The 18,979-nt window shown below is 38.8% G+C and overlaps 1 protein-coding gene across 1 annotated transcript in view; it reads right to left on the bottom strand.

The window, feature by feature from the left end:
- The window catches only part of fbln2 (fibulin 2), a 225,187-nt gene extending 213,446 nt beyond the window's left edge, over positions 1-11,741 (bottom strand). The window contains exons 1-3 of the mRNA XM_059944108.1: positions 11,624-11,741; positions 6,527-7,802; positions 3,875-3,991 (exon numbers count right to left, since the gene is read on the bottom strand). Coding sequence (XP_059800091.1) covers positions 3,875-3,991; positions 6,527-7,655 — 1,246 coding nt within the window. The 5' untranslated portion in view covers positions 7,656-7,802; positions 11,624-11,741. The remainder of the gene's footprint in view (positions 1-3,874; positions 3,992-6,526; positions 7,803-11,623) is intronic.
- Between the last annotated feature and the right edge of the window lie 7,238 nt (positions 11,742-18,979).

Genomic DNA, 18,979 nt, shown 5'->3' with positions numbered 1-18,979 from the left:
GTGCAGTGATCTCTGTCAGCAACACTTGAGAACAAAAGTGAAGTTCAGACTGAGGAGCCTGGCAGAGGCCATGGACAAAACATTGATGCCTCAGCGTCCCTTTAATTAACTTCTCTTTCCTGACCTTCTGAATGCGAGTGAAATTGCAGGCTAAAGGTCACATCTTTAACAGCCAATTTCTGTCAGTAAACACAGAAACAGCTCTGTGTACCTATCAGATGACATCATTATATGTTGGTCTGATGCTGAGCGAAGCTGAATCATTCCCAGAAGTCCCTGGCCCAATTTCCCCAATTGTCATTAACCAGCTCAGAAATTATCAGCAAGCAGAACAAAACATGGGCGAGACTGCTTTGATTCACAAATCATAAGCAAATAGAACGTTACACATCCATCCATTTTCTAAGCAAATGAATTCAAGTGCTTATTAACAATCGGAAAATAAGATGCATTAAATTATTTCTGTAGAAACTGAATTGAGAAAGCAGAATAATTTCTTACTGAGCATCAGTCTCTGCCCATGCTCCACCATTAAGTGGATATTTGATAGACAACCCTTAGAAAGAGGAGACCAAATACGCAATGATGTAAATGCACTACATCACTCTGCTGAGATAATGGCATTCCTCTTCGGGACAGTTTGGCACACTGCTGAATGTACCAGCTATATGATTCACACCTGGAATCACGTAGAAAGTTCAAAACCTCAAAATAAATTTATTATCAAAGTACATGTATTTTACAATATACAATCCTGAGATTCATTTTCTTGCGGGCATTTGCAGTAGATACACCGAGACACCATATGATCAATGAAAAACCAAACACAAGATGGATAAACAATCGATGTGCAAAACTACCAGCTTCCTGTATGTAATATCAAAAATGATTCGCAGAAACCCTAATTTATCAAGTCAGGAAATACTTTGCATGAGGCTGGAAAACATAAAACTACAGATGTTTGAATCTGAAATAAGCTCAAAAGTGCTGGAAGAACTCAGCCAGTCAAGCAGCATCTGTGGAAAGAGAAACTGGTTAACACTGGTCAGAGGCCCTTCTTCAGAACTGGGGGCCGATGAAAGCAAGCTTTGGTCAGAACCTCATCAAAAGCAAAGAGGGAAGTTTAAACCAATGAAGATGAACAGTATGAAATATCCCAAAGGGAGCGGAGGATGGATTCTTTGTGGAGAAGTAACCCCAGTTCTGAAGGGCCCCCAACTTGAAACATTAACCAATTTTTCTTTCCACAGATGCTTTTTGACTGGCAGAGTTCTTCCAGCATTTCTATGTTTGTTACAAATAAGATGATTGGAAATCCACTGTCACATTACTGCCTCCAAAGAATTTTTCATCACATCCAAATGCCCTCCAGAGCATTTTGTATATTAGATGCCAAACAGAAGCTGTGGCCAGAGATAGGCCTCACAAACCTACGTAGTTAACTTATCAGAAAGTCATTTAATAGGCCTGGTTCCTGAGCTTGGCAATGCTGTAAATATTCTAAGAGTACAAATGAAATATTCAAGTTGGCGTAAGGCCGAGATTTTTCCTCTGATAATTTGGAAACAGGTCTCACTCCTCCTCAGCTTTTTTCCAATGATATATTTATGCTAACATTAAAGCCGTGGTATTGAAATTTATATTCCCTTTGAGAAATTAGTAAAATATTTATATACTAATTTTTCAGCAAAGCTAGAGATAGCTGCAGGGACAGCAAATATAAGAACAAAGTGCCATTTCTGAAGGCTGAATCTATTATAAAAGTAAAAGCCAGTTTTAGGGCATATTCTGGTTTCAGGATAAATAGCAAATAACAATTTCAGCAACCAATTTTCAGACCAGAATATATATTGTAGATTTAGTTTAAAATGCACCTCAGATCAGCAAATTGCAGACCCAGAAACAGCCAATTAAACTGATACGTCTGTATGTGCATGAATGCAACCGACACCCCACTCACTGCATGAATAGATGACAGCACTTAGAGCAAACTGTAGCCCAGAAGGCATTTGACTGAGATATCTGCACATGCATGAATGCAATCAACATCCTACTGCATGAATACAATAGTATTTGACCCTTATTTTGGGTGTGCTGACGGGAAGAAATTCAGAACTATAGAAATTGTTCTGATACCATTGTTCTTTAACATATAAAATGCAGTAATGTAGGGTTGGGAAGTCTCTCTCTCTCTCTCTCTCTCTTGCTCTCTCTCTCTCTCTCTCTCTCTCTCTCCCCCCCATACAGACTCTCTCTCTCTTCTCCAGAGCGACTCCAAAAAGCTGTCAACTTGTATATGTGTCTCTCAAATAAAAGACTACTTTATATCTACCAGCTGTGTCTCTCCAGTGACTTTATTCACTTTACTACACCAGTAATTAACAAAGAGGTCATCAATGACACTGCTCCCACATGAGTGAAATAGAAAGTCCACGTGACGACTGGTGGAAGCAAAGAATGCACATTCACAAATAAGAACAACATTCTCATGCAGCGCTGGGTCAGAAGGGTGAATTTACTACTGCTGCAAGGGATTTCACTAACGAAGGATTTTTGGCAAGCATCTGTAGTTTTCCTTTGGATCCTTTATCAATGCTCGACTAACAGTACGAGAAACTAGATGGAAAAAGAATAGCTGAAGCAAAGTTGTCTCGCCCACAAAAAATGACATCTGCTCAACTGTGTTATTTTCAAAAAAGTTACATTTAAACAGAGCCCTCTAAATTCACTCAAAGGACTGAAACACAACTGCACCCAATTTCCTTCATCAGTGCTCTAAGTGAACAGCTCTAAGCTGGTTTTATTTTAATCTCCTGTGCTTCCCACATCAGAAGCAAAGAAGGAAGAAAGAATAAAGAACTTGCTTTTATGCAATGCCTCTCTGGATTTCAGAGCATCTGAGGGCGTGCTGCAGCCAAGCAGAATGTAATTTTGTGTAAACATTACAACAATGGTATTGTAACATACAGTAAAGCACTACACTTCAAAAACATGACCTTATCTCTAAAGTATTCTGTGATGTTCTGAGGTCCTGAAAGACAGCACATAAATGCTGGACTTTCCTTTGGTATGGGCACAGTGCCAACATGATTAAAATCATAGGGTTGATAAGCCTTGGACTGAAAAAAAACAGCATGTCACAGGATGCTAAACCGTTGTGGAGAGCTCCACTCAGAGCTCCTTCTCAAAGTAAGCACGAGCAGAAAATAACCCCGTACAAAACAATTACACCAGTAAGCACAAGTGAACGTTTCATTTCTTTTCTTTCAATTAAAAGACCAAAGTATAGAGATGAAAGGAGTTCTAAAGACTTTCTGTTCTGTTCTGTGAGCAGTCAGCAAGACTTTGATGGTCATTTTGTCCCCATACACAAGTCAGCATAATACAAATGCATTTTTATTCAATTGTTAATTCTTTGGCAGAATATGGAGTATTTTTGCCCTTTCTACTTGTTCCTGTGTTTAATAGACCTGATGGAGACGTGGCAAGATTAAATTACGTAAATCTCAGGAAATGGCTGAAATAACAAGAAACGTGAAACAGAGTAAAATCAGCGGCTGTATTGATTTCTTTGTCAGAGGCAATCAAAAAGTCTTTCAGTGGTTACTATATATTGCAAAATGCCCTTTCAGTACACTCTATTGTGGCATTCAAAATAATTGGTTAAATATGAAAAAAAAATCTCTTCACACGACGTCAAAGGACAGCTTTCATCTAACATTTAAGTGAACTGCGGAATCTGAAAGGACAATACATCTCCTTACTCTAATAGCCCCGCAAACTTCAAGAGGCTGGCCAAGCCACATGTAGTTAGTTTTATTTGGTAATTTAGGTTTGCCGCTTGCAGGCTGTCATAATTAATCTCAGAACTGACCTGTTGGAGGATTTACACCTTCACTTGTTCTGGGTAGGGGAGCCTCACTGGCGAGCGATGGATCACTCGGACGAATAGTCTGTACAAGCTGGTAACTGATATTATGCCTTCCATTTCCTTCCAGATGGAAACATTTTTATTAGATTTCAAAGTGAATTTTGCACGTATTTGCACAGTCAATGTTAACTGAACCATGAACAGCATAATGAACACACACCAAAATAAATCCACAAATTATTGCAGTATTTTTCTGCCTGCAATCAAAGATTTTTGTGCACTATGTAAAAATATATATTTTAAAGTTCATTTCAATATTAGCATCTTCAATAAATTTATAATTCATCAGATAAATAATAAAGCATTTCACTGAAATTGGCACTCCTCCCAATTAAAATGAAACTTGCCCATTTTATTGTCATATTCTTGTTGTAAAGAGCTGGGAAGTTGATTGGTGAAAGAGACACAGGGCTAGGGAGGAGGGGATCTATTAGGAAAGACAGAAGGCCATGGAAGAAAGGAAAGGGAAGAGCAGCACAAGAAGGAGGTGTTGGGCAGGTAAGGAGATAAGGTGAGAAAGCTCTTTACTTCATCCCTCCCTCTCCCGGTTTCACCTTATCACCTTGTGTTTCTCTCTCCCCTCCCCCCACCTTTTAATCCTACTCATCTCTTTTTCACACCAGTTCTGCTGAAGGGTCTTGGCCCGAAACATCAACTGTACTTTTCTCCACAGATGCTGCCTTACCTGCTGAGTTTCTCCAGCACTTTTTTTTGTGTGTTGTTACAAACTGGTGAGGGTGCTTGAGATGCAAAGTTATGTTCAGGTAATTACTAACATTTGATAAATACAAACAAGGCCTCAGTCTTGCAGTGTAACTCAAGGGTTTGCACAACCCTGCCTGCACAATCAAAATTGTATTTAAACAAATTTGTGTTGTGATGGGAAGTTCAGGTATTTGTAAGCTATTCTAACCATGAAAATATTGAGCTCTGCTATAGGAGGTAGGAAATTCTTTCAAATGGCCCACAGGGCCAAAATTTACTCCAAGTAAATCTCTGGCCTGAAAGCATTATTTTTATTGAAAAGGATTGTGATTTTCTCATTTAATTATTTCTATATAAAATAACCTGAAAATTCCTATTTTCATTTTTAATAAGATTGTTTAGACATTTCAATTTCTACTTTGATCTGATGTGGGTGTTCAATCTCCATTTTATCATCTGCAAAATTAAACTATTACTTCAATTAAGAAGTTTGGTTCTTACTTCTCTATTTGTCATTCATGAGAATCTTTCACAGTGGCTTTTCAGCCATTGACATTAAAATCACAGAGCTGTTGAGTGCAGGGTCCTCTTGGACTGAGGTCCAAAGGGAAAAATAAATACTGTACTATGCTATAGGCTTGCTAACTCAGTGTAGAGAGTACTTTTCAAAGTCAGGAGTAAACACGAGCAACTGGAAAATTGATTGAGTTGCCCAGACTTTAAGAGCGTGGAATTGAATGAAGCACAAACCCAAAGGATTCTGCAAACGCTGGAAATCCAGAGTAACACACAAAATGCTGGAGTAACACAGCATGTCCTGGTGAAGGGTCTCGACCTGAAATGTCAAATGTCCATCCCTCTCCATAGATGCTGCCTGACCTGCTGAGTTCCTCCAGCATTTTGTGTATGTTATTGAATGTTGCACATCATTTTTTGTAACCATTTCACCAGGTATAAGAAATAACAGGAAATGTTTAATCATTTTAATGATTTAGAGCTAAATATTACTTGTCCAAATGATGAATAGCTATGTAACAAGACTATATATGCAGTCTGCGAACCATCGATCGTTTTCATGTTAAACCTATCAGTGTTAAGGTCATGCACTTTTATCATTCATAAGCTACAATTTAATGGATGTTTTGTTAGTTAACATTACATACGTCCTATTTTCTAGTTCTCGTGCTCCTAATAAAAAAAGAAACATGAGAAATGATATTGTAGTTTCCCAGATTTATAGGAAAGGGTCAGGCTGCTGCTTTGGGATATACTCAACACACAGTTTATTCTGGATTGGAGCCATGCCACATATTTCAACAAGGGGCTGTTTTTAGCTCTGATTTAATGGCCCATTAAATGATAGTAAACTAAATGACACATGACGTTTTCTTGCTGTTACCTGGAAAAATATCTTAATTGTGGCACAAAGACTACAAAGTATATTTGAATTATCATCCTCGCACCATTTGAGGAACAGAGCTCTGTCTCACTTTTCAAAAAATATTAATCAATCATACTCAAGACAACAGCCTTGAAAAGCTAAAGAACAAAATTATTTACTGCAACGCACACAAAATGCTAGTGGAACTCAGCAGGCCAGGCAGCATTTGTGGAAAAGAGTAGACAGTCAATGTTTCAGGCTGAGACCCTTCATCAGGACTGGAAAGGAGTTTTGTGTGGATTTCCAGCCCTGCACATTTTCTCACGTTTGAAATTATTTGCTTCCGTTTTAGCAAAGGCCCTTGTCATACTCCAATGGGTACAATGGAACTCAAATGGAGTGCTAATATCAGTCAAAGCTCAAATCCCAAGTCAGACTAGACAGCTGAGACCAGAGCACTTTCTATAAAAATTACTTTAACATCAAATAAATGTCTTCTGCAATCTTACCTTCATTCAGATCTGTAGGTATCTTAATGCTGTTCTCTTCATCAAATCGAAAATGGAGCAAAGTTTGCGGCTGTTTGTTTGGCACAGAATTATCATCCTCCTTAACAGCAATAGGTGGCTGTTTTGTGAGACTGAATTTAACTGTAGGAAACACAGGTCCTGTTTGTTCCTGTTTCTTTTTATTGTTTTCTATCTTCTCATCAGTCACTTTCTTCTTTGTGATTTTCACTCTTTGAAGCTGTTCAATTCTCCAGGCATCTTTCACTTCCTTTTTAGACACAGTAGAATGAATAGTTGTTTCTGTTGGAGCTGCAGTACTGACATAAGGCTCCTTTGTGGTATATAATGGACCATGGGGCATCTTAGGAACCAGGTTATTGTATTCAATTTCATCATCCATGCCTGAGCTTCTAATGTTATACCTTTCTTGCCTTCTGTTAAATGATCTGTATTCTTTGGGTTGTTTAGTGTCTTTCTTATGAAAGTGCTCATTACCCACAGGCTCTTGGTCATAGCTATACTGGTCATCATAGTGTTGTGCTGGTTCTTCATTCTCGTTGATCATTGGAAAGGCAGATTTCTGTTCCTGGGAGGCATCACAGTTAGGAAGGGTGTAGCATAACAGGTCACCACCAGAGTTGTCACAGTGGCATACCTTACATGGTGGCATATGGAACGTATGCCCTGCTGTGTATTTCTGACCATCATGAAGGCACCCTATCTTGGCACACTGCTGGCAACCTTCATCTGACTCCAAGACTTCAATGCAGTTCTGTGGAAGCTCAGGGCAAGGAATAAAGTAACAGCTGATCTTGCCTCCTCCACTGGGACACGCACACTCTGTGCTCCCAAAATCAACAAAGTACGAAGACCCTTCAGGTACCTTGCCGTCCCTGAACCCAGCATGAATGCAGTCGTAATACTGGTAACCCTCACATGCACAACCATATTGCATGCACGAAGCACAACAAGCACCAGGCTCCAGCACCTCCTCAATACAGAATTCTAGCAAAGGGCAAGTCACGCCAGTGCAGTCCTTCTGGGCGAAACAACTACCGTAGGAAATCAGCAGGCAGAACCAAATCCTGAGATCCAATAATTCAAAACTTTCCTTTCTCTGTGTAGCCATTTTCTTGCAGAGATCTCACAGATGATAGAAATGAACAGGAGCAGCTTTGCTTTAAGCTTTCAGGCAAAAATTTCCACTGTTAATATTTATGGTAAGTTCTGGTCCAGTTCCGATGGTAAATTAATTTTTCACCTTCTCTTCTTAAACCTCGGATTAAGAGAAGAAAAGATTGAAACTTGGCAAACTACAACTTTCTATGTGAAATAGAAAAAAACGCCTTAATACTTGGGATAACACCTAACTCTTTTGTTTATGCAATTGAAACCAATTAAGTGTATTAACAGAACCTCAGGGATTGCCTCAAAGTATGAGCGCCTCTTGGCATCTCTCACCACACATTAATCAACATTTCATTTTTATCTTACAAGATCATGTCTACTTGTTGCATAACAACAAAATTGCTCTTATTAGCAGTCTACTGCATATGGTACAACACGGTGTAATTAAAGTTATTTCTTTTTTCGCTGCAGCTTTTAATAAGCAATTTATTAACTAATTTTGACATCTAAAAGAAGCATAGACCTTCTTGTAAAACACCACTGCTATTCTAAGATAGTCTGTTTTAAAAAAAAACAAAAACTGAATCCTAAATAACTATAATTTTATTTTCAGCCACAGACCTAGAAATTGCTTCTAAAATATTCGTTAAGTTGTTGCAAATGTCTCTTTTTATACAATGACTGGACATGGGGCAGAGCACTTCTTTGATATCCGATTCAAAGACATTTATAACTTTAACTTATGGAGCAAGTATTCTTCAAATATTTTTAATATGTGTAAAGTAATACTGTTTTATGTGGAAATGTTATTTACTACAGATTTTATTTTTGTGGACAGGGATTGGGAATAAATTAAAGTTCAAAAGTTTCAGATTTTTTTCTACAATAAACCACTTCAATCAAATCTACCAGCAAAGCAGAAAATGCTGAAAATACACACCAGGCTGTGACAAAAATCACTCGATTGGAATATTACCCTTTCTTCACTCTGTTCTAATGTTAACAAGCCTGGGATGTTTCTGTTTTAATTTCTAGATAGCTAGTATTTATGGTTTTGTAAAGTGATGTCATCTGAAAATCTGACGGAACCTGGAGAAAAGTACAAGCTGCTGGAGGAACTGCACAAGTTCTTATGCAGGGTCTTGACCCAAAACACTCATTATTGCTTTGCCTCCACAGATATCACTGAGTTCCTCCAGCAACCTGCTTTTTGATCTAAAAATTAACCAATATTGTTTCAAATTACACAATTGCCCATCATCATAAATGCTTACAAAGTAATGAAAAACTTGAACTTCCAAATGCACAATCTACAACCAACATGAATGATTATAGTATAGCATAATTATAACTGCTAACTTCCATTTCAGCAATCATCGCATGTGACTGCAACTGAGCTAAGCTGTCAACTTTACTATCAACAACTATTTGAAAATGCACATGAATCAGAATTTTGACATATCATAAATTCAAAAAGAAAGTAATTTTATTCATTCAAATGTCAATCTCATCTACAAATTTTACTTTTGTTCAGGATTTTAAGATAAATCTACCATCAGATTCGACTTCTGAAAATCAGATGGAATCTGGAGCAGGATACAATCTGCTGGAGGAACTGCCTAAGTCCTGACCCAAAATATCAACAATCTCTTTTTAATCTTATAGTGATTAATTGTAATTCAGAATAATCATGTTGTTTGATATTATTTTGTGTCTCAATGCCTAAAACTACTTCTGCACCAGTTTAACAGCATGGTGCAACATTATGTCCAAAGCATCAGAGTGGTCACAATTTTCAAATACCATCATCATTAAAAGCATTATTAAAGTTTCCTTGTGAAATGTTAGTTCCTGGTTCAGCGCATTCTACTGAAGTCCTCTGCAGTACTGGTGCTTTTTGCAAAGGAGAATTGACCTTGGTGCCCAAGAAACATGAAGGCTGTCTAGGACAACAGCCAAGAGCCCCTGCCAGCATTTTGCTGAGGGATCTCTTAACGGAATAAAACTTCTCTGTCTACCTAATCAACGAGGAGCAGCACTTTGGGGAAGCCTGCAGTGTCATCAAACCATGCTGGCCCACCTCAACATCTGGGCTGGGGTAAAAATAGACGAAGGCTTCACTCCTTGAGTACAGAGTCGGAATATTTAACCTTCCTAAAGCAACAGTAAACATCAAACTGTGAAATGTAGCGACCTGGAATGCTCCTGAAGCCAGGAATCTGAAAGTTACCATGACCTCAATTTTGTCTGTGAGAGCACATACAGGGATTTATTTGAGGTTACTGAGACCTTAGAGAAGAATATCTCAATGAAGCTAACAGCGCATACTTTATGAAAATGAATTATCTATTCAGGGCTTTTAGGGACCTGAGTTCTAATTGTTGCATGATCAATCCTTCTGCCCCTTCTGTTGCATGCCCTGTCCCCAGTCACTTTCAATCCACCCGCCAAGCAGAATGATGGGCTTGCACAAATAAACATTGGGAGTAAGATTTAATTGAAGGAAAAACAATTGAGACTGCAAGGAAGGTTACATCTTAGTTATGAGCATGGAACAGAGAATCTGTGAGACTATGCTTTCTTCAGCCCAGAAATGAGCGCATTTTGAGAGTAATTGGCTCTTTAAACGGAAATGTTTCTGGAGGAACCATTGGTTACCCTGCTAAGTATGTCCAACATTGTCAGCATCTTCAATAAAAATGAGTTCTGAATTATCACTCTCATATTCTGGGTGAAATTAAATTACAAATCACACAAGAAAAATGTTCACTGTACTGTTGCTAACATTGTTGGGGTGAATTTCATGCTGAAGCAAGCTTCATTTACATGGAAAAATTGATTACCAGCAACTCAGAAAATTCAACAGAACTCTGCAGCACATTCAAGAGGTAATTTAAAATTGTAGATCACACCTCAATGCGTGTCCAATAGAATCCCAAATACATTTACTCCATACACGTATTTCCTAGTATTCAAACATTAATTAGGATTGCCTCATGGCTGTGTATTTCTGTTAGATTTTGAAATATATCTCAGAAATGGAACTGCTGTTTCTGTGGATTCATGCTTTAAGCAATTCATTATTCATTAATGCATCAGTCATAGCGTTAATCATTTTTCACAAAAGTTTACTGTGAAAATCCTGAATGCTCTTCACCATTTTCACACAGCATACCACCATAATGATTGCTTCAGGTAATGTGAATATTAATTCAAATCTTCAGTGAGAAACGCTTGAAATGGGAATCCAAACAAATGGGATTGGTTTAGTCGTCAAGTTCAAAATGGTGAGCCACCTTGCTAATGGAACTGGAACTACATCAACATTTTGGCAAAGCGGTCCTCGTTTTCTGATTTGGTACTGCTAGCTTTTTACAGGCTTTGCTTGGTTTGGGTGATGGAGCTGACCAAAGTAAAATGGGTCGTTCCTAACCCAGTGGCTTTCTGCAAATACTCTCACAGCTCAGTAATGCACGTGATCCGCAAGGTCACACCGGCAGTAAACTGTGAGGGTAGGAAAAGTAAACACGTCTTCACTGGGACGTGCTGAATTCTGTCCACGCTGACCCTTTCTACCGACTCAAATCTATTTCGAATGGTTCTAGCGTATGAGACCTTCTATTAAAAAAAAATTGCTTTCACGTACGGTTCAACTCCCAAACTTTAAAAATCAATGCAATCTCTCCACAATTTTCAACAAAAGCCTATAATTTCAAGATTATCTGATCTTTCCGTTGAACAACAAAATTTACCTCCTGCATTGCTTCTCTCAAATTGATATTCTAAGTTAAGTTCATTACACACATACAGCTAAGCAAATAGTTCAACACTGGGAAAATCTATCATTTAATGAGATGTCTTTCTGGCAGTGCCTCCGTGCAACTGGATTGCTTCAGTCCGACAGTTAACAAAAGCTTTCAAACTTTTTATTATTTTTTAAAGCAAAACTTTTCGGAAAATATAAAGTACCTTATAATCCCTCAGAGACGACAAGTAGTCCATGCTCATAAAATGAAGAGAAACTTGTGGCAAGTTGGGCAAAGAATAACGCTGTACATCTAAACTAAGAGATTAAAATCACCTGACATCATACAGTTCAAACGGCATTTCATATAACCTGTCCTTTGTGTCCAATCGAGTTCCAGTTGCTTTGTCATTCCCGAGCTAGACAAACAAGTTATTTCTTTATTTCCAATGCAATACAGGGATGTGGGTTTTCAAAGTGCAGCCTTGGAAGAGCTTAGAACCTCGGCACTGAGTAGAGTGTAATTTGAGCAGTCAAACTTTCCGTGACTATGGTGGAGTTTTACCTCCTGTGATGTGTGAGGAAATAGTTTAGAATTTCAAAGGAGCATAGCGGTTATCAGTCCAATGGGACTCAGGTTTGATCGGAAGCAGTGTTTCTGCATGGTCACTCTGTCTACACCGTAGTATCTGTGAAAGTAGATACTGCCATAAAGATTACAATGGCTTTCTCATTAACACACACTGGGTGCTGGTTCTCCCAGGGTCCTGGTTCTCACAAAGAGAGAAAGAAATCACTCTCTAAACTGGGGAAGACATAATATAAGGCTGCATTTACGAATATTTCCAATTATTTAGGAAGTCTAGCTCTTTGCTGATTTAGAAACCAGACTCCGTGATTTAAGTTAGTACAACTTTGAGACTAAGGCTGGAACAGATTATTTTTTACAGACAGGGCTGCTTGGAAATTCTAAGTCTTCCTCTTGTGCAATCAAAGCACAATGCATTTTACAAACAAAATGTCCCACAGAAAATGCTAAAGTGGTTCCAAGATAGTTAAATAAACAGCTTTTTCCCTTTTAAATCTTGTACCCTACAGAAAATTAAAGTGCATGAGCTGATCAAAAAGACAGCTTCTCTAAATTACAGCTTTAAGCTATAGTTTAAAGTTTTTACCAGGCAATGCCATTCACTTTCCTTAAACGTAACACTACTGAGTTCAGTCTTCATTCCTTTGCGTTTATCTGGACAGTTCATAAAACTCTTTCAAAAGAAACATCAGCTTAAAAGTGAAACTTACCCGTTCCAGCAGCTTATGCTGTGCACAGCATGGAAACCTTGACGTGTTTTAACAGGGTGGGACCAAGTCTTCAATCTCAACTGACCAACAGCAAGGGCTATTTGTTCAACCTGAAACCAAAGGGGTTTCTCATCAATCACAGTTGCTTACCTAATGTGCTGGCCTGCTGTCACACTCTTTTAATTTTTCTCACCCCAACTCGTTATCTTCTGCAAGTCTTTTGAGCTGCAACCCACAGTAATCTGCTTTCTCTCACGTTAAGATATTTCTGTAGCCCATGGATGACATGATGTAATGGGTGTTTTTAATATTCTAATCCAGTAATATTTGCCATGGCTTATAAATATTATATGCATGCTTCTAGAAACAGGAAGTTCAGGCAACACTTTTTTTCATAAATCAAGTTTCTTTTGGAGTGCTTGGATTTCGAATTCCAAACAGATGAACTAAAAAATAATTCTGACATTAATAATTCCCTTAAACAGAAGTAGTGTAAAAAATATTTTCAGTATTAAGCAGAAAAGAAAAAAACCCAAACTGCAGGTGACAATAGACAAGAATGGAAATACATTAAGTTTGGATCTATTGTAATGAAACAAAACATGGTCATTACAACAGGCAAAGATAAATCATAGTTCTATAAAGTTACAATATTTAGTTTAATAAATTTCTTACCATCATTTCAAATTGTGTGCACTTTAGTCCATCTGTTGGTCTAAACAAATTATTTGAAAATGTTATTCTGTCCTGATTCTTGGGGACCAATTATGAGCTAAGATTCTTTTGGTATGCAGGGTCCCTACAGAACAGTCAGCAACAATATAGCAGATGGTCGGCAAGTTAACCACTTCTCAGAGTACTGAATTGTAGTTCACCAAGATTAGAGAGAAACTCTTAAATTAGTCTCAGATGCTCTTCAACCACACTGCTGGAGGCTGGTATCTTTGATAAAAATCTTCTTAACATTGGCATATATTATGAAACCTGCAAAATGAAATTACAGACCGTTTTCCCAAAATTTCATTGGGTCTATAATGTTAAATTATTCAAGAACAGAGCTCTTTGTTAACTATGTCACTACCTATATGAAAATAAACATTGAAAGCACAGACTGAGACCAACTTTATACTCAAACTCTGTAGCTGCCAGCTTAATATGCTATCATACAAGTGAGATATCGTGAGAATAACTGAAATCTCTGGTAAAAAATGTACATTGCTAATAATATGTTTTAAGCATTCCAATTGAAGACTGTATAATATTTTACTGATTTGTCAGGATTCAAAAACTGCTTTTCTTATTCTGTACCACTGAAGTCTCAACAAATCTTATAAATTGTTTTAAAAGGCACGCAGTAGTGAAATTCTAATTCAAGTTATTAAATCTTTCTTCAAAACATTGCTTCAGTTGAATGGTAGATTGATATATGCTCCAGGATCCTAAAGAATGTGAACCTCTGCTTAATTCCATCACTCTTCTGCCTTGTTTCAAATCAAAAGTCAGTGAATACTCAGGTGTGGGGTCATCATTGGTTTGAAAGGCCAACATATCTTCATTTATACTTTACATTGGAAGCAATCTTTGTCAAGGGAAGAATTAACCCCACCAAGGATGACCATTTTCTCTAAATGTGGAAGACAGTGGCAGTATGCCAGATGTTGTAGTGTGTGAAGGAAGAGAAGTGGGTGCAGTTACTGTTACAAGAGAGAAGGTGCTGAAAGACCTAAAGGGACATAAGTCACCTGGACCAGATGAACTGCACCCTGGGGTTCTGAAAGAGGTACTGTTAGAGATTGTGGTGGCATCAGAAACGATCTTTCTAAAATCATTGGACTCTGGTGTGGTGCCAGAGGACTGGAAAATTGCAAAGAAAGAAGGAAGGCAGCAAAAAGGAGATTACAGACCAGTTAGCCTGACCTCAGTCTTGGGAAGATGGATAAGGTGATGGGGTACTTGGTGACACAGGACAAGATAGTACAAAGTCTGCATGATTTCCTTTCCCTTGTATATTTGGACTTTCAGAAGGCCTTTGACAAGGTGCCACACATGAGGCTGCTTACCAAGTTAAGAACCCATGGTATTACAGGAAAGTTACTAACATGGTTAGAGCGTTCATTAGCTGATAGGTAGGAGGCAGTGAGTGGGAATAAAAGGATACTTTGCTGGTTGGCTGCCAGTGACTAGTGGTGTTCTGCAGGGGTTGGTGTTGGGATTGCTTCTTTTTAAGCTGTATATAAATGATTTAGATGATATAATAGATGGCTTTGTTGCCAAGTTTGCAGATGATACGAAGATTGGTGGAGGGGCAGGTAGTGTTGAGGAACCAGATAGGATGCAGAAGAACTTAGATAGATTAGGAGAATGGGCAAGGAAGTGGCAAATAGGATACAATACTGGAAAATACATGGTCATACACTTTGGTAGTACAAATAAATGTGCAGGCTATTTTCTAAATGGGGAGGAAATACAGGAATCTGAGATGCAAAGGGACTTGGGAGTATTTGTGCAGAACACCCTAAAGTTTAACTTGCAGGTTGAGTCGGTGGTGAGGAAGGCAAATGCCATGTTAGCAATCCTTTCAAGAGGTCTAGAATACAAGAGCAAGGATGTGACGCTGAGGCTTTATAAGGCACTGGTGAGGCCTCACCTTGAGTGTTGTGAACAGTTTTGGGCCCCTCATCTTAGAAAAGATGTGCTGGCTTTGGAGATGGTCCAGAGGAGGTTCACAGGGATGATTCCAGGAACGAAAGAGTTATCATACAAGGAACGTTTGATGGCTCTCAATGAGTGGGATGAGGGGGAATCTCATTGAAACCTTTTGAATGTTGAAAGGCCTAGACAGAGTAGATGTGGAAAGGATGTTTCCCATGTTGGGATAGTCTAGGACAAAATGGAATAGAATAGCCTTAGGATAAAGGAGCACTCTTTCAAATCAGAGATGTGGAGAAATTTTTTTTGCCAAAGGAATTTGTTGCCACATGCAACTGGGGAGGCCAGGTCGTTGAGTGTATTTAAGGCAGAGATTAATAGGTTCTTGTTTGGACATGGCATCAAAGATTAAGTGGAGAAGGCTGGGAACTGGGGTTGAGGAGGAGAAAAAAGGATCAGCTGTGATTGAATGGCGGAGCAGACTCGATGGGCCAGGTGGCCTAATTCTGCTCCTTTGTCTTATGGTCTAAATGATAAACTGGAGGTATTTCATTTTAAAAGAAATTCTGTGTTTTATGTAATATCTAGCATTCTCAGAATTGAAACTGCTACTTACAGTTGGCCTTGGTGGCTTTCCCAGTGCTGTGTTGTCTGGGTGCTCTGTTCCTGGCCCAAAATGCCAGCTTTAGAGGTACAAGGCCAAACAATTTGTTCACTTAGTGCTGTTTATTTCTGACCTTGGCATGATGATGGTGATGAGATGCTTACTAATAGCTGTAACAAGAACATAGATGAAAATTTGTCTCTACCAAGGGTTGAACTTGTGCCCTCTGATGCAATTCAAACATTAGACATTTGTTATGATGTCATTTTCTGCATGATGCTCCTCTTCAAACATGGCCAAAAAAATACAGCCTTTGTTGATCAGTCCAAAAAAAAATTCTGAGCAGATTGGACCTAATAAATTTGGGCACCTCTTTCTCATTGAGCTGATCATTGCCAACCACCTGCCAATCTCACTGTGTAATCAGACCTGTCTCTGAGCCTCTTACATCCCTGTCCTCAATCATTCACTTTTTTGATAACCCAAATCTTCTTTTCTCTTATCCCTAAATCCCCCAGTAATTTAATAACATGTTTTCTCCAAAATCCTATTGTTTATATTGGATAGTAGCTCCAACAATCTAATTCAGTTGGGCAAGTGGTCCAACCCTCCTCTATCACAAACCCCCATGATCACCTGATTGCCCCCAATCTCTGGCACCCATAGTCCAATGGTCCCACACTCATACCCACCCAATTCCATGACACTGTAGCGATGTGCTACACACAGCACTGAAATAACGACACACAGTTGGTAAGTCGTTTCAAGATAGTTTATTCAAATTTTGCGGCGCTGGCATTTAATCCCTAGCGCCCGCCCTCTCCAGGCGGAAATGACATCAGAGGTGCATTCCCAAAGTCTCCCCCTGTGTGCTGGCTATTTGTGAGCCGGTTCGCCTGCGCAGAAAGTGGGTCGCCACAACACCTCCGATTGTTCTCTACTGACCACTCAACCAATCCACAAGACACTGAGTTCTCGAATGGCCTCTTCCAATCCCTATGGATCTTAACAGTTCTGCAAATCATTGTCTTGCCACCCAATTACTCTTGCTTGATCTGGAACCCTCCCAATTGCAAAATTTCCCATCTGTTCTATGATGAGTGAAGCTAAGAGAGCCCAGTCAGAATTAAAGTTTGTGGCAGCTGGACAAGCCACCAGCTGATTCAACAGGAAGCCACATCATTCCACACAATTCCCACTAACGAGTTCCTCACAGTAGGAGCGGGTGCTGAATGCTATTGTGAATACAAGGAATTCAGATCTCAGTGCATTAGAACAATAGAAAGCTTTGAACAAGAACAGACCATTTGACCCAACAAAGCTTGACAGTTACTCCATAAGGATTCAGAATGCACCTTGGACTGTATCATTTTATTTCTGGGCAGTAAGATTCAGCTAAGGATGGGCAGTCACCCTAACCCCACCGCTCTTGGCCATGCTAAGTGCCATTGAAATTGGTTCCTTCCATTCAAATGCTATGTCTTTCCTTTTACATTCACTGAATTCACAGCCTACTCAAACACATTCCTGTCTTTTCAAAATATCATTTCATCTCCAGCATCCCTCTTTGCAAAATTCTCATAAAAACAAGGTATGGTCAAGTTACAAAATAAATAGCAAGCTTTCTCATAGACCAATTGAGAAAGATCCAATGATCAGAATTCCATTAAATTTCGAGATAATTATGGAGAAGGATAGGATTGGTCCTTGGATGAGATTCTAAATTGGAGAAAGACTAATTTTGATGGCATTGGAAAAGATCTGGCTGGTATGGATTGGGATAGATTGTTTTCTGGTAAAGGAATGCTTGGTAAGTGGGAGACCTTCACGGGTGAAATATTGGAGATACAGGGTTTCTATATTCCTGCTAATAAGAGTAACAGATTTAGGGAACCTTAGTTTTTCAAGGGATATTGAGACCTTAGTTGAAAAGAAGGAAGAGGTGCACAGCAGATATAGACAGAAAGGAACAAGTGAGCCTCTTGAGGCATATAAGAAATGCAAGTGAATACTTAAGAAGGAAATGAAGAGGCTAAAAGAAAGCACAAGGTTCATCTGCAGTCAAGGTGAAGGAAAATCCCAAGGGCTTCCACATGTACAGTGAATTCCAGTTAATTGGGTCATTGATTAATCTTTAGCCTTTAAACCTGCATTGGTCTGGTCATTGGCCCCTACCACGATGGTAACATAATTCACTCAGCCAGACAGGTTTCTGTTTGGACATTGCAATTTTGTTCATACTCACTTCCATTCCCGACCGCAACTCAGTTGCATCTTTGACTACTATTTCCACTGCTCCTTTCGATGTGAGTTTTGCTTCAGTTCGGAGTCATTTCTGAATGCTTTCTTGGAAGATTCCACAAACAAAGTGGTCTCTCAGTGCATCATTAAACTCATTGCTAAACTGACACTGCTCGGACAATCTCATCAATTCAGCCACATAAGCTGAAATGGACTTCCCTTCCTTTTGATTCAGTTTATGAAAACTAGTGTGTTCAGCAATCAACAATGGTTTTGGTTCTAAATGTTCCTGCATTACTTTCATGATATCAGCAAAGCTTGTTTCAGCTGGTTTGGTTGGAGCAATTAAACTTCTAAGCAAACTGTATGCTTTTCCACATATTGTACTCAGGAAAAATGGCACTTGCTTCTTATCAGCTATTCCATTGGCTTTAAAATACTGCTCAATTCATTCAACTAGCTCAATATATATGAGGCAGTTTCCCTTTGAGCAACTGAACATGCTTACCTTTCCGATGTAGCCAGTTATTTCTGCTTTTGGTGATATATTATTAATGCCCAGTATGCACTGTTTATGAACCCATGCATTTTGTCCATTTTCTGCCATTTTTTAACTAATCTATCTATCTCTCCTTGCGGAGAAACAGGTTCTGTGCTTTTTTTAATTAACTTGACCATCATTCTCCCCCCGCCTTCTGAAGCAAAAAAAAATGTGCTGGGCTCCAAGAGGTAGGTATTTGTCTCAGGTTCATTTTAAAAGTTACTTGTTCTCATTGCTTTGTTTTGT

The sequence above is a fragment of the Hypanus sabinus genome, chromosome 19 (assembly GCF_030144855.1).
Source record: "Hypanus sabinus isolate sHypSab1 chromosome 19, sHypSab1.hap1, whole genome shotgun sequence".
NCBI classification, from domain to species: Eukaryota; Metazoa; Chordata; class Chondrichthyes; order Myliobatiformes; family Dasyatidae; genus Hypanus; species Hypanus sabinus.
This window is presented reverse-complemented; position numbering and strand designations above follow the sequence as displayed.